General features: G+C 35.0%; 2 protein-coding genes across 2 annotated transcripts; one reads left to right on the forward strand and one right to left on the reverse strand.

Annotated features, from left to right (window-relative positions):
* Positions 1-1676: 1676 nt before the first annotated feature.
* Positions 1677-9082, reverse strand: LOC140742663 (uncharacterized). The gene is made up of 4 exons (XM_073073614.1): positions 8960-9082; positions 7220-7427; positions 5366-5464; positions 1677-2798 (listed from the first exon to the last, which is right to left on the reverse strand). The coding sequence occupies exons 1-4, from the start codon at positions 9062-9064 to the stop codon at positions 2581-2583; spliced, it is 630 nt and encodes a 209-aa protein (XP_072929715.1). The 5' UTR covers positions 9065-9082; the 3' UTR covers positions 1677-2580.
* Positions 9083-10434: 1352 nt separating this feature from the next.
* On the forward strand, positions 10435-16276 carry LOC140742660 (lopap). Its single transcript, XM_073073612.1, has 4 exons — positions 10435-10557; positions 13029-13236; positions 15091-15189; positions 15651-16276. Exons 1-4 carry the CDS (start codon positions 10435-10437, stop codon positions 15851-15853), a joined length of 633 nt encoding a protein of 210 aa, XP_072929713.1. The 3' UTR covers positions 15854-16276.
* Positions 16277-16353: the final 77 nt, after the last annotated feature.

Consider the following 16353-nt stretch of genomic DNA (forward strand, 5'->3'; position numbering starts at 1 on the left):
CTTCACACTATAGGATTTAACGCCTTAGTTTCCCAGTAAATTAACAAAACTAGAGGAAAATTCAGTTATTCACGCAAAATAAAACTGATTAACCACGTGTTTTATCCTGTGCTATTATTAAAGTAATCTATATGAACAAGCATATCTATAAGCCACTAATTCGGCAATCAATCTTTATCCTAATACCGATTCATTATACTATATATCGTGGATAAGTAATTAGGTATTAGATATTTGTCGAATCCTAATCTTTTAATCTATACATTCCTTTAAATTATTGCACAATGTATTCTGTTAAGTTTAACATATTATTTTAAGTCATTTATAATACGTTTGTAAACTAAGTTGTTTTACATTACACCTGTATAATACTAATAATAGAAATTATTAAGATAATAGTTACTTTATGTAAGTATAAATATTTACGTATAGTTCTCAAGTTATCGTTATTATTAAAGTATTAAAACGGTTTTCTCAGGAATTATACTTTTTCGTAACAGCGCCATCTGTGTTTGATTTATGGAAAGCAAAGTAGAGCAGAGAATAGACAAGCAATAATGTTACGAAGTTAGGATTTGAACCACAAGAGGGTGTCTCTGTGTGTAGAGTAATTTATTTAGACACAATTTGTTTTTGCAACGTTACTTAGTTGTACGAATTATTAATAAGTATTTTTGTAAGCCTGTTTCATATGTTATTTTAGGACTTTTTATTAGCTTAATATTGTAAATATTTTTTTTATTAATATAAAAATTTAAATAGTTTATTTTGGTACGGAAAAAAATATTATTCTTTGTGTTATTTTTTACTTTAATTAGTAGTGATACTCGTATAATGGGTGTACCGTTATTAAAGGTCTATTCAATCTTTATTACCAATCTATGCAATGTTTTGCCTACAAAAAAATAGACATTTGAAATATTTCTGCATACGAGAAATTATCAAATTTGGACCTTTCGTAAGCAAAAATTGGGAGGCTTAAATATTTATAACGAGTGTTGTTCTTCTTAGGTATAGATATAACTTTATTTTTACCTTTTTACCTTTTTTTACCTTTTTTTTGTTGACGAGGGGGAAACTTTCAAAAGGTGGAAACTTTCAAACTTTGGAGGTGGTAGAACCCTTTGTGGTTCGACTCCGGCGGCACCACCGCCACACCTATTTCTACCTAATAACAGCTGTTTTAGGAGCTGCTGTGTTCCGGTTTGAAGGGTGTGGTAAGGGAGACAGACTATTCCGAGGCGTTCCAGCTTAGTCCTCAGGGGTAGCGGCGCATCTGTGGCCGACCTCAGGTAGGAATATCTTATCTGGGGTTGATTACAGATGTCCATGGGCGGCAGTAGCCACTTACCATCAGGTGGACTGCAAGCTCGTCTGCTACTCTTACATTATAAAAAAAAAAAAAAAAAAAAAAAAAGGTACCCGACGCTGTGGGAGCGACGACGAGTTATATGGGATTTTTTCCGGTCCCGGAACTACAGGGACCAACTGTATTTTTACATAACAAAAAAAAATAAAGTAACTAAAAATCTATCTAACAATGCGCCAAAGTTTTTTAGTAAATGAAAAATCAGAAACAACTCCATCACAAATGTTTATTTTATAGACATTTTTTTCAATATAAACAAACTTTACTTACCATACAATCTAACTACGACACACATAAACAACTTTTTTAACATAAATACTTATCTTAGAGTATCTACCGTCAAAATAAATTATTTTACATTTCAGAAATTTTACGTTTAATAGGTTAGTCGTACCTACATTACCAAACTTCAGGGGCCTTACCACCATCTTTTAAAAACAATCATAATTCAGGAAAGTTTTATTTCAATATTGCATCAACATTATTTTGTTTCGTACCACGACCTCCTTATAACAGTTTTGTTTTATTCCTGCCGTGCCATGTAAACTTAAACCCTTATTCATTTTTCGCTTATCTATTGTATAAAACTGAATGAAATTGTCATACTTTACTTAAAAACATAAATTTACTGCAAAATAAAGAATGAATAATTTCAAGCGACCTCGTACAAAACCGCTTATTGTAATATTATAAAAACAATCTTACTTTAACGAGGTCGTGGTATGAAATTTCAATGTGTGATTAAACTAATTGTTTTAAGAGATAGTGGTACGCCCCCAGGGATATACCTACAGAGGATAAAATTTCCTTAAATCTAGAAGTTGAACATTATTTCCGAACGCCAACCCAATTTTGACATAAAGTAAAATTTGGCTACAATCCTTTCGAACATATTATAATATAGCGGAAAATGGGTCTCTCTCCACGACTAATGTAAGCAATGATAAGCCTACTTGGATGTTTTATAAGGGGATCTGTGGTTTAAATCCTATGTTTACACTTAACTCCATAGAATTACATAAGATCCTATCAGAAAGGAATATTTACTTGTTGTAACGGTGAAATAAAACATCGTGGAGCATACCTTGGAATTTTTCATAAAACTCCCAAAGGTAAGTGTCTACTAACACAAGCCAGCGTTACCTATGACTCTCTGGGAGACCATTCACACCCAGGATAAACAATGATCTTGAAATAAAAACAAAAAACCATCAGAAGAACCGCCTAAACAGCGACAAAGCAGCCGCAGAGGCCATGATAAGTGACGCCGGATTAATGTGAGTACCGCCGTTGATTCTGCAGGAGTCTTCCGTATTGTTGAATCTGAAGAACTCTGTCGCCTGTAAACTGTAGTTGGCGACGGCTTGGTCTAACTTAATCCTGTCTGTGGCTTTGAGGTGCGGTGACCGCGTCAGCTTCCATATTTCGTCTGTAAAAGATTAGTTTAAAAATAAAATTACTGTTTGCTAAAAAATAAAATAAAGTTTAACTATATTAATGGCAACAAGACATGTAAATTATAATGTTTGAGTACTATTACTACTAGCGATAACTATTACTTCAAGCTAAGAGATTGATCTTACAGCAATATTTATTATTATTAGTTTTAAGAGAAGAAATAATGAATAGGAAATATTTTAACATTTCGGCAGTGTATGATTTTTTTATGTAGAAGCCAAGATTAAATTTGTCGCTATTGAAATAACCTATAACATAAAATCATGATCGTCAATAATTCAAAAACTTTAATTTTTGCGTCGTGCAAATGAACATAATCATGACCTTAGTAAGCATCTTACATCATAATTTACACGCCATCTTTAATTTCACACAAACACAAAAACCAGATACACACAGATAAACAATTTTCTACGTAACAATTACCATCAAATTAAGAATCCATTAAACAAGAGACTTTAGAATCGATTAGTGGAAATTTTCAGCCTATCAAGACAAGAGTTTGGTCACGCGGAGTCACGTCTGAGTGATCCGGCCTCCAGCGAAGCAGAAAATTAGTTTTTCCTGAGCTATCCATTATTCTTCAGGTCAAAAGCCTATCAAAACACCCGGATATGATATTACGGAAATATTGCTCGAGGTAAATAAGATAATACATACAATGAAGAAAATAAAGTAATATACAGAAAGAAAATAAATACACAACAAAAATATGATTAATTTTCATTTAAAAAACATGTTAAGGATGAAGTCATCGAAAACTATCGAATGGAAATTGTATTTAATTATTAAAATATGTATTTTATATCACAGTTAATTTCTAAATATCAATTTACATTAAAAAAAATATGAAATCCGAACTAAAATTATTTTCAATGACAGGTAAATATAATGATAATTATTTGAAAACCAAAAAACGCGACAAAGTAAATTATAACCTTCAACATAGATTTAGTTTGATACTCACTAAAAATATAAACAAACCAATTATGAAATTTGTTGAGAATGACATAAAACTCACTAAATAAATGATTATTAATCTAGAAACACAATGATGTCTCTGTCTCATACGAGATGCATATGCAGAAGTATAAAGCATGACAACGCAACGCACAGCATGACACAACAACAACACATGCATATCCACATAATGCGTGAAACCAACTAATACTGTAATCGAAAATTAATACTAATTTCTCAGCACAATATCACTTTGCGAGCTTAGCGGTTCTAACTTACCCACTTTCCATGCTAACTAAGCCACAAGTGCCGTATGATGGTAATGACTAAACTTCTATGCGTGTTTAAGTGGACGCAGTCATTAGAAGGAAATGTTGGAGCAGTGAAGATAATTACTACTAAGATTATCTTTAAGGATCCATTCAAATTAACGCGGCTGAATATGAAAAGCGAAAAAAACGAAAAATATTTTTAATTAATTCGTCGTAGCAAATGAGCATGCTGTAAAGTAAGTGGTCATTTAATAAAAACTATTTCATGGTCCTATTTATGCGTTGCTACCAATACGGACTGAGTTTAAATTTCTACTGCCTTAAGTATTATATATCTTCCTGACCACACCCTAAATATAAATTCAGTATTGCTTATACTGTTGTTACAAGGCATTATTTTATTTCTATGATATAGGAGTAGCAGACGAGCATACAGTCCACCTGATGGTAAGTACCTCCTGCCGCCCATTGATATATGTAATCAACGCCAGATAGGACTAGATATTTCTACCTGAGGTCGGCCGCAGATGCGCCGCTACCCCTGAGGACTAAGCTGAAACGCCTCGGAAAACTATGTCTCCCTTACCACACCCTTCAAAACGGAACGCAGCAGCGCTTCACACTGCTGTTATTAGGCAGACATAGGTTTGGCGGTGGTGCCGCCGGAGTCGAACCACAAAAGGTTCTAACACCTTCAAAATTTAAAACCCTATACAATATACTCCTAAGAATTACCGTCATAAAATATTTTGATAAATCTACTCGTATTTGTAATGCTCGTAATAATCAACGTTGGATTCCAATACCCATCCCCTTGTAGAGCTCTGGTTGGAGTGATTTTCGCGAATTTTAATGTACGATGCACTGATACTAATAAAGTTTATAAATTTTGCTATGTTTACTTTGTAACACCCGTGTTAACCGCTGCTGTGTTAATATATACTTATCCGAGCCATTCCCACTTAGTCTTCAGGGGTAGCATAGTAACACATTGGCGGCCGACTTTAGGTAGGACTCTAATCTTATCTATGGTAGATAATAGACGTCTATGGGCCAGTAGCCACTTACTATAAGGTGAAACGCATGCTCTCTTTGATAGTCCTATATTATAAAGATTGAAATTGATTCTATATCGTTTTATAAAAAAATATGTTTTTAAAATGTTTAAAAAAAAAAATTAATATTTAAAAAAATATATATTTAAAAAAAAAAATTTTAAGTATTTAAAAAAAATATATATTTTTTTAATATTTTGTAAACATTTTTTTTTATTATATAAAAACAAGAAACTACACGAAATACTTACATGTACTGCTATTTCCATCGGAGTTATTATAGCAGGCGAATATGACTGCGTAGTGTTCGTAGTTCACGTCCAAAAGTGAGTAGGTTTCGACTCTTTTATCTGGAAAATCATAATTAATTTGAAAGGGTTTAAAGAATCATGTAAGAAATCTACTTTGAAACTTTTTGGCCCAAAACTGACCAACGGAGCTCCACAATCGGTGTATTTCTAAGTATGGCCAAGTAAAAAAAATATAAAACAATGTGAAACATATTATACCAGTTTATAAAACAATACAATTGACAAATTTAGTGTCTTCATTAATAAATCTCAAAATAAAAATTGTTTCCATCATTGAAAACATTAGGAAAAGAAATTCATAGCAAAGAGACGCTAAAAAACTATAATAATGCGAACCAAAAAGACACTTATTCCTATCACCATATTACATAGTAAACGAGCATGCAGTCCACCTGGTGATAAATGGTCCCTGCCGCCCATAGACTCTAACCAGCTCTATATAGACCAGGGGGGTTACTACCATCTCTTAAAATAATATTATTTTAATCATACTTTTGCAGGAAATAATTATTAAAGAAAATATGACAATTTCTGTTGGTTTCATACAATGCATAAGCGAAATTTAATAAGGGTTTAAATTTGTTTAACTGTGTATAATGGAATATTTTACTGTTTTAAGGAGGAAATAAAACTTTCCTGAACTATGATGGTTTTTAAAAGATGGTGGTAGGCCCCCAGGGGTTTCATCCGAAACCTCTTAAGGGCAAATATGGTAGCCTTATAATATAAGTCAGCCGTCATACTCTTCCAGTTGTACGCAAGAACTACTTAACGCTAAACTTATTATATAATACTACTATTACTGGACTGGACTTATTACCGATAAATGGACTTCTATCACACTATATTGCTTTCTCATAATGACACGTACACCTTTATCTGTAAATGAATCTAATAATATCATAGCAACACGCACTGCTGTAGATAACCCATATCATTTCCATGTTAAATCCTCTTCCTGCATCATATATTACGGATATGATATGAACTTTGCACGAGTATGCTTATATAAAAACGTGTATATCCTAGAGAATTAAGCAAATAAGAAGGCGCGCTCAGACGTGTCAAATGGGTCTAAGATCTCAAATATGTAACTCCCCAAAGGATATACAAAGTGGTAGAAACAGTATAGTTGAACCGGGGAGGCATCACTGCCACTTTTTTTTCTAGCGTGAAACCGTGCATGAGTTTTGATGGCACCAAAATTCAAAACCTGCTTCCCGCTTCGAGTTTGGGCTAACATACTAGACCATTGTAGCAGCTCGCAGAGTTGGTCGCGCAGCGAATACACTCGTTGGTAGTAACGTTTTGGTCCTCTGCGATAGCGACTGACCCATTGTAGTAGCTCACAATGTTTTTGGTCACGCAACTGGTAGACACGTGAGTGCTAACACTCTTGTAACAACACAGTCGTCCAATCGCCTAATAAATCATAGATTGTTTGTTACCAGTATAAGTTACCAGCAGCAAATCCCCAAGGCCGCTGCTGTCCACTGCAATAGCGACTGACCCGTTGTAGTAGCTCACAGTATTGTTGGTCACGCAACTGATGGACACGACGATGATGATGCTCCTGTGGCTAAACATAAATAGCTCTATTCATCGTAGTCAAAACTCTTACCAGTATAAGTGACCAGCAGCAAATCCCCAAGGCCGCTGCTGTCCACTGCGATAGCGACTGACCCGTTGTAGTAGCTCACAGTGTTGTTGGTCACGCAGTTCATGGACACGTCGATGGCGATGCTCCTGTGGCTAAACATAAATAGCTCTATTCATCGTAGTCAAAACTCTTACCAGTATAAGTGACCAGCAACAAATCCCCAAGGCCGCTGCTGTCCACTGCGATAGCGACTGACCCGTTGTAGTAGCTCACAGTGTTGTTGGTCACGCAGCTGATGGACACGTCGGTGGTGATGCTCTTATGGCTGAACATCACTGTCGCGCAGTCGCCTCGTATCTGAAGCTCGGTGGCCACTGCTTGTATGTACCAGAAACCATCTAGCTGAGGAATTAAAGAAATTTAATTTTACTTGACGTATGCATAGATTAGTAAAGATACTTCGCCGCCTTGAAATTGAATGAAGCCACAAACGGCTTATTAGTAAGTTCTTTTTTTTAATTCTTGACAAATAAAAACATTTTTAGAGAAAATTTACGAATAAATAACAAATACTGCGTAATTTACATAATAAATAATTATTTCAAATATTTTAGGGACATTTTAGCACGGAGACGTGGCAAAACTTTTTTAAACAACTATTTCAATTCTCAAAACTGGGTACATTTTCTTGTTAGGCGTGAGTAATCTTTACTAATCTATGGACGTATGTAATAGAATTATGACTGTGCTACGAAAAACATAGCTGAAAATTCTGTTTATAGCAGTACTTGCACTGCACTGCTGCTATAAGGCTGAAGTAGGTGTAGCGATGGTATCTCCAGAGTGGAATCACGAGGTCTACTTATGTGTATACATAAATATTACTTGTGTATGTATGTTTTTTGTCTTACTCTGTTCGATGTTTTTAAGTACGTTAGATTTGTCTTCATTTATGAATATCATAGGCAATTTACAGTGCACCACCAATTCGAGAAAAAGATGGGCCTTACCGTAACTATAACACTCCAAACCATTGTCCATTCGACCCCCTTGTGACCTCGTTTAGGATAAATAGTAATTATGATACTTACGAAAATATAATCTATATAAAAAATCTAAACAATATTAATAAATTGAGTGCTTTATATTTATTTGCCAAGTTATTATATTTATTAAATTAATAAAGATGTTAAATATTGATGCGGCAATAAAATGTTTTAGCGACTTAATTAGGTAACAATTTATGAAAAAGTTCTTGGATAGTAGCTTCCTAGTGGTACTGAAAAAATGAACAGACTTGGTTTTGCATTACTTAGATGTCGCAACTTTTTGCGATGAACTCGTTGCAAGACTTGTAATTTTCGACATTTACTCTTTTTTATGGATTTATGTTTGTCAATGTAACTAGATGTTATAAAATAGAATACGTAATGATGGCTGACCGCATTGTACCAACTTAAAATATAATCCAGGTTCCCCTTATTTATAGAAAAAGACGGTGCGCGGTCGTGAGACATAGATAGTGCTGCAATCAGTAACCGCTAACACGTTAGTCATATTTATATTGTACTACCACTATCCTACTTAGTAATTAAAACTGGACTTCTCCATCCGAGGTTCACACCCCTGGCAAGCTCCTCCAATTTTCAAAGTTTTCTGCCTATAAGAAATTAATTATCACAATATGACTTGAAGTGTAAGAAAACTTTTGCGAGTAATGAATTCTTTTTCGGAGATTAGTGCTTAGAAATGAAACCCCAGATTCCTTAAGTGATCTTTAAATTCAGACTCCTTGACTATCACTACTTATATGTTCAGTTACAACACTACACACAACCCTACTTATATGCATAGGTACAACACGAAACTAGAGCAAAACTAGAGCAAAACTAGAGCTACAATGACATAACAGATAGGTAACCAATATCGCCTACCTCTTTCCAGTCCAATTCCCTAGGCGGCACAACAGGACAGCTCACATTCTGAACAGCGGATTCCACTTTGATCACCAATAGTAAAACTAAACAGTAAACCAACATCTTGAACAGTACCCGTCACCGAACAGTTATCCAACTGAGAGGTCATACAAAAAGTCGCCACTCTTATAGAGAGCTGTTTTTCAACGGAACGTAAGTTCCGTAGTTAAAAAATAAATGAGTTGTTTACTGCGAAAGAAGACCTAGATTTGTTAGGCAAACTTTGTTGAATAAAACCTGTGGAATTTTTAGACAAGATAAAATCAAAGATTGATGCAAGGAAAGAAGAATACTTTTACACTTACATTAGGATTTCCTATGTAATCGGTACACAAGCATGCCTGACCAGGAATCGACCCCACAGCGTCACGCGTTGACAGATGTGAAGCCTAATACTCTTTATGTACATATATTACAAAAAATATATTAGTAGATTTCGGATTCCTTTGGGAATAATATTATGAAGAACTTCTACATTTCGGATTTCCTTCACCATTAAATAGAGTTGTTTTTTTTTAGAGTTTTTAATTTAATGTTATTTTTTGATAAATTTATCAGAAAAAATGTCACGAGCGTTGTAGAAGACCCGCATGGCGGATTGATGACCATGCCGCTCTGTTAGTTGCCCTGGCCAGATATATATTTTAACACTAGGGTTACAGATATGTCCGTCTAGTCCCGGGACTAGAATAGGGCTACGGTATCCCCTGCTTGTCATAAGAGGCTACTAAAAGGGGGCTTCTGGGAAGCCCCCTTTTAGTCGCCTCTAAGCCCTAAGCCCTCTAAGCCCTTTTAGTCGCTCGTCGTGGGTGGCAAGAGTAGGAGCTCGAACCGCCCGGCCAACGGCCCCGCGAAGGACGGCGGTATGTGTGGTCGCATACCGTCGTACGCACCAGACGGTGCGGCGAGCGTTATGCTCACCTGGGCGGAGCCCGACGGGGCAACGCGCTAAGAGGTTGTGTTCCTTTGGAGATCCCGGAGTCCTCTACGTAACGCCGAGGACGGCCACTCGGGGAGTTTTAGTGCGGTAAGAATCCCACATAACCCTGTATCGCTCCCACGACATCGGGTACCTTTTGAAGGTGGGACACCTCACGAAAAAAAATGGGGTTACAGATATGATGAATTTAGATTTTTGTGTTTTCGTATCTGTGTGTGTCTTCAACAATACAGTAAGTATCTTAGTGTGTAGCTATAAGCGTAGAAATTGTTATTTTATCATTATACCATAAGTTATTTATTTATTTGGAACCTGCACCATCAGAAAAACACGTAACATTAGGCCTATTGTTGTTTATCTTTGCGGTTTATTTATGTCCACATCAATAAAACCCGTCATCTCACAGCTTCTTGATAACACGAGATAATCTATCAATTGATAACTAATCTAGCGATACGTACTTTTAGTTATTGGTTCAGAAGTATAGTTAAAAATGTTTGTACAACGTGCAATTGTTATAATTCTAGTTGTTAGTGTTAAAATATGTTCAACACAAGTGTTATTATTTGGCAAGTGTGTGGAAGTGGAAACTATGAAGTATTTTAATATAGATAACGTAAGTTTTAAGAATTATACTTCACTTTAACACTTTTTGTACTTAAAACTACTGATGTCTTGTCCCAAGCACAGCTGAATGACATATTTGACGGGGTTAGTACTCTTTGTGCTTCGACTCCGGCGGCACCACCGCCACACCTATTTCTACCTAATAACAGCAGTGTTAGGCGCTGCTGTGTTCCGTTTTGAAGGGTCTGGTAAGGGAGACAGACTTTTCCGAGGCGTTCTAGCTTTGTCCTCGGGGGTAGCGACGCATTTGTGGCCGACCTCAGGTAGGCATATGTAATCCTATCTGGGGTTGATTACAGATGTCCATGGGCGGCAGTAGCCACTTACCATCAGGTGGACTGCATGCTCGTCTGCTACTCCTATATTATAAAAAAAAAAAAAACAAAAGACTATCTCAGTTCTCAGGATTGTCAATGCATCTGTGGTCGGCTTCAGGTAGAACCCTTGTTCTATATTAACTGTTTTACAGACCTCCATAGGTGGCAGTGACCACTTACCATCGGATGAACTGGATGCCCGTTTGCTATTTCAATGTCATGAAAATAATAAAGGTGATATAGTACCCACTGTGCTACTTTTCTGCCAAAAATAACCAAAATAAAAGCGTAGTGAGCCTTAAATAGGTGTTTAATTATAATATTAGAAGGAATGATTGTTACGAGTATTAGCTATGATATTGACCGAGTCTTAGCTAAAATATAAATAGAAATGACGACACACTCACAACAAATCGCGTATGTTATTGTCATAGCAGATTAGCTACATTAAAATTGAGACGATATGGAAAAACGTAGTTCCAGCACGTATTTTTTATCAATTGGTTAATTCTGATTAACCTGTTATTAATTAATTTATAATTAGTTAAATTGGATTAATTTAAATCCGTTCAAGACAGTCACAACTAGTCAGATAAGATAGAAATAGATAAGCTAACAATAAAAAAATGAATATTTTGTGCGAATGTAGACACGGCATAGGATTGATTAAAATGTAGCAAACGAAAGAAGCTGGTAGAACAACATAATACAATACTGATAGAAACCTCTATGTTTAGATCGCGGCGGCACCAACTCTACGCCTATTTCTGTCTAATAACAGCAGTGTTAAGCTGCTATGTTCTGGTTTGAAAGATGAAGTGAAGGAAACATATTTATCCGAGACGTACAAACTTAGTCCTCAGGGGTAGTCGCGCATCTGTGACCGACCTCAGGTAGGAATATAATCCTATCTGGGGTTGATTACAGATGTCCATAAGCGGCAGTAGCCACTTACCATCAGGTGGACTGCATGCTCGTCTGCTACTCCTATATTATATAAAAAAAAATAGTCCTGAGCGGTAGTCGCGCATCTGTAACCGACCTCAGGTAGGATTCAAATCTTATCTGGGTTTGATTACAGATGTCCATGGGCGACAGTAGCAACTGCAACGATATTACGGTCACACCTGCGTGTCAGTAAAGAGTTTTATTTTTCGAAAATCACAAACACGTGACGTTTAATATGCCTGTTTTGATTACATACTTATAACATTATTTAATTCTGTACAAAATAAAATTAAATTTGTAGTATTTCGTGTACCTTATCGTTTGTGTACGAATCTCCGTATAATTAATAGGCTAGCCAAGATTCTTATCGTAATTAAATCAATCGATGATATATTGATAGAAAGATAAATTATTTCGATAAAAAAATTGTTCTTTAGAAATCCCGCTATGCACTTAGTACAAAGATAACACTGCGTTATTTTTTATTCATATATATAACTTGCGAAAATTTGCAGAAAGTAACACGAATATTAAACTAGGCTAGATAATTGGTCCAGTCAAGTATGGAAAGATAAAAGGTAAGGATAAAGTAGAAATAAATAAACTTTAGTAAATCTTAGAAAGATCATAAGCGATTGACAAGTTTAAGTAATGTCGAGCGCGGTCGTGTGATTGATGGGTGACCGCTAGTGGCTTTACACGTGCTTCATCGCTTCCGAGGACAGTTTAAGCCGTCTTTCTGTTGTTATCATTTAATAGCGAGTTAAATCTTACCAAAAATGTTATAAGCGGATTGCAAAAAATCGACACGGGTTGGCCATTGACTCGTACTTTCCACCAGGAATTGTGACCAGATTGTGTGGGATTTTTACTCACAAAAATCCCCTTACCAGCTAGAACCATCCTCAGCGTCACTTAGATATCTCCAGGGTCCATAGAAACGCAACCGAAGTCCTCTGAGCGTGGTGTCCCTGTAGGGCGGAGTCCGGGAGAACCTTACGCTCATCTCACAATTTCTTCTGAGTGTTTACGACGTTAAAGCCCTTATAGTCCCGCCTCTTACGACACACAGAGGATACCATAACTCTTCTCTGGTCCTGTAACTATGAAGATATTAACTGCAACACCTACTTTCTTATTCACAAGTGCTCGCATATTTCTACAGTCATTAACACCACCTTTCCTCTACCCACAGTTCCTGGGCAAATGGTACGAGATCCAGCGGTATCCCGCATGGTACGAGAAGCACGGGCACTGTCCCTACAAGCGTATCCAGGCTTGTGGCAGACGGATCGAGGTGGAGCACGGCTACGTCAAAGATGGCATCCAATTCATCCTGCACGTGAACAGCACGTATGCTCCCGGAGATGAGGCTGTCTTGAACTTTGAAGAGAATAATATAGGTATTTTACTTTTGATTACATGATGTAGTGGTTGAAACTCTTGATCGAGGGGTCTGAGGTTCCAATCCCAGGCTCGTATTTTTCAAGATTATGTGCGTATTAAAAATAAATTATCGTCTAATTTAACGGCGAAGGAAATCATCGTGAGGAATCCTGTATACCTAAAAATCTTTTAAAAATCTCAAAGGTGTGTTAAGTCCACTAATCCGCAATTGGCCAGCGCGTTAAACTATGGTCTAATTCTTCTCATCCTGAAAGGAGACCCGTGCCCAGCTGTGGGACAGCAATGAGTTAACGATGATGTTACTTTGTAAATATACTCTAAGAATGGGAAGGACTTTTTTGCAGTCTCTTTATTATAATCTTGTCAATGTGCGTTTGGTTTTATAAAGATAAGTGCATAAAGATAAAATCAAATTGCATTTGCTTAGCAACGCAATCGTTAATTAGATATCTTGATTAGGTAACCGTTACAAATTTAATTTAAAAAAGTGTGTGTGTGTCAGCTACGACGCACGATTGGAGTTTACTCCTTACGAATGATAATTATGATATATATCGAATAGAAAAAAGGGTAGGTAAATGAACGCATCTGCTAAAATGATAAGAGAAACAAACATATATCTGTAATTATTCGGATTATTTATATTACTTCAATAATGCGTATTACATAAAGTATGTTACAAAATAATATAAAATAGCGCCATCTAGTGGCAAGTTTTATAAATTGTAAGTTTGCAAGTTTATCAATCTATGTATTTTGGTTCCAAATATTATAATGGTAACTTAATATAATTGTTTATATTACAGTAAATTTTAATATAATATAATTATTTATATTTAAAACAATGTTAAACGTTTTATAACTTAAAACTTAATAATTATAATTTCTTTGCCATCTATAAAATATCCTTGTTGCAATTTACGGATGAAATTTATATGAGACTCAATAAACATGTTATTATATGTAGTTTGGATTGTTTCTGAATGTTTTATAATTCTAGAATTCATTTAAAACGTATTGCTAATTTTATATAACTTATTTTGAACATAATTCATTAGCAATAATTCTGTAATAAATATTAAATAATACTGTTTTGATTTTGCCCGTTTATCGTTGATAGATGGTGCTGATCAATAATGCATCCATTTTTATAAGTTAAATTAATATATCAGTAACTTACAAAAGCCTCTTTATGTTAAAAACTTATTTTGCTAATATTATATCTTATTCAATTGCTTACTGATTTTATATGTTACTCTTCTTTAAAAACGTTCATAAAAGAGTGTTAATCATATTATGGCGCCAATGTTCATATTTTTCACAGTGTTTATAAATGATCAAACCTATAACTTAATTTATGCAAAAATGTAAACAATTAATAATTAATGTTTTATATATTGCTAATTATTTTTATTGTAATAATTACTTTCATATGGGATTTGAACTTACTGTATTTTAAATTAATAAAAGCACTCTTGATTCATATTTTGGTTACCGTTACGCCTCAACTTTTCGTGTTACACTTGATTTTACTCCTCATAAAATTTCCGTACCGGGCCTTATAACTCAAATCGTTTCTTAAGGAGTAAACTCCAATAAAAACTTTATTATTTGAAACCTCACTACAACTCGATTTCAAACCTTCACATTTGGCTACTTAATTTATAAACCATCGCCTGAAGATTTCTCAAAAGTTTTATCATTCATTTCAACGCCAAAAATATCATTAAAGAAAATTCGGATTTCACAATCAGAGTTTAATCCTTCGGTCCATAAGACCATAACAGTATAACAATGTTAGTAATTTATTACTGGTATCTATATTAATTATTCTAATTATTATATTACAGATCCTGTCGGCATACCCATGACAGTAATATCAACGGACTACACAAATTACGCATTAGTATATGGGTGCAAATACAAAGAAAACGTTGATTTAAAATACTGTACGTGAAATTTAATTAGTTGTATTATCATGATTGCTTATTTCTTTTTTTTATATGTAACCTAACGATAAGGCAGACGGGCTACCTGATGAAAAGCAGTTACAGTGGCCTATGGACATTTGCAATACAGGTGTCGCCAATGCATCGCCGGCTTAATACGACGTAAAGTCCCACTCAATGTTTCTCCAGTTTAGTTATTTAAGAATGTTTGTTATTATTTGCAGCAATTCTTTCTACCAATGGCGTTTTATTTGTTTTAATTTCATTTAAGTATTCATGATTAGATTAGTATAATCAATTTTAAAATTGAATACTCGATGGAAAATATAATCCGCACAACAACATCATTAGCACAAAAGAAATTATTGATTGATTAATAGACATTGAATTTGATTAGACTTGCATAATCATGGATAATTTTAATACTGATAATAAAATAATTAAATTGATATTTGTATCAGTTGCAGCATGGATCCTGTCGAGAGAACCAACGTTGTCAGACGAACTGCTACAGAAGACACGAGATGAACTAAACTCTATACCGTACGCCAGCGTCGCATACTTAGAGACTGTTGGACATGAGAAGTGCGACTTCCACTGGACAGCGCATGTCCATGCTGTGAACGTGAGTGGAGAAGATGAATCAAGGAAGAATGGAGAATAATGATTCTGTTGATTATAGCACTTGATGTAGCCGTGACGTTCACTTTTGCGGCATTTTCGTTTTTAGTACCATACTTAATTTTTTACCCACCGTCAATAAAGAAGTCTGGACTTCAAGAAACATTTCTAGCTTGTTATTTATTTTCAAATGTTCTAATAATTTTGCATAATGATATATGTCTAGTAAATCAACAACACATCACATCACAATCTCAAGAAAGTCGACGCGCTTTTTACAAACCTAAATAAGGTATTACAGATTAATCTTTGGATATATTGCTACTTCTACACATTTCACCCTCCGAATGTGCAGCAATAAAACAATTGAATAGGATAAAAATATGTCACAATAAAAAATATGTGAATACTGTTGAACTGCAAGAATTAAATACCAATGATGATCAACAATGATGTTAAAAACCATGTTGATCACCATCACCGGTTTCATTTTCTACCGATTAGAGTATTTTGGGACAAATGCTTATCATAATCCATTAACAA

This window comes from Epargyreus clarus, unplaced genomic scaffold (assembly GCF_041222505.1).
Source record: "Epargyreus clarus isolate Ecla_fem2 unplaced genomic scaffold, WU_Ecla_fem_2.2 ptg000006l, whole genome shotgun sequence".
Lineage (NCBI taxonomy): Eukaryota > Metazoa > Arthropoda > Insecta > Lepidoptera > Hesperiidae > Epargyreus > Epargyreus clarus.

Coding starts and splice junctions, on each gene's coding strand:
- LOC140742663 (XM_073073614.1), bottom strand. CDS start 9,064: ATGTTGGTTTACTGTTTAGTTTTACTATTGGTGATCAAAGTGGAATCC. Junction 5,465..7,219: donor GTTGCTGGTCACTTATACTG/GTAAGAGTTTTG, acceptor ATGATTTTCCAG/ATAAAAGAGTCGAAACCTAC. Junction 2,799..5,365: donor CGATGGAAATAGCAGTACAT/GTAAGTATTTCG, acceptor AATCTTTTACAG/ACGAAATATGGAAGCTGACG.
- LOC140742660 (XM_073073612.1), top strand. CDS start 10,435: ATGTTTGTACAACGTGCAATTGTTATAATTCTAGTTGTTAGTGTTAAA. Junction 13,237..15,090: donor CTTTGAAGAGAATAATATAG/GTATTTTACTTT, acceptor ATTATATTACAG/ATCCTGTCGGCATACCCATG. Junction 15,190..15,650: donor AAACGTTGATTTAAAATACT/GTACGTGAAATT, acceptor TATTTGTATCAG/TTGCAGCATGGATCCTGTCG.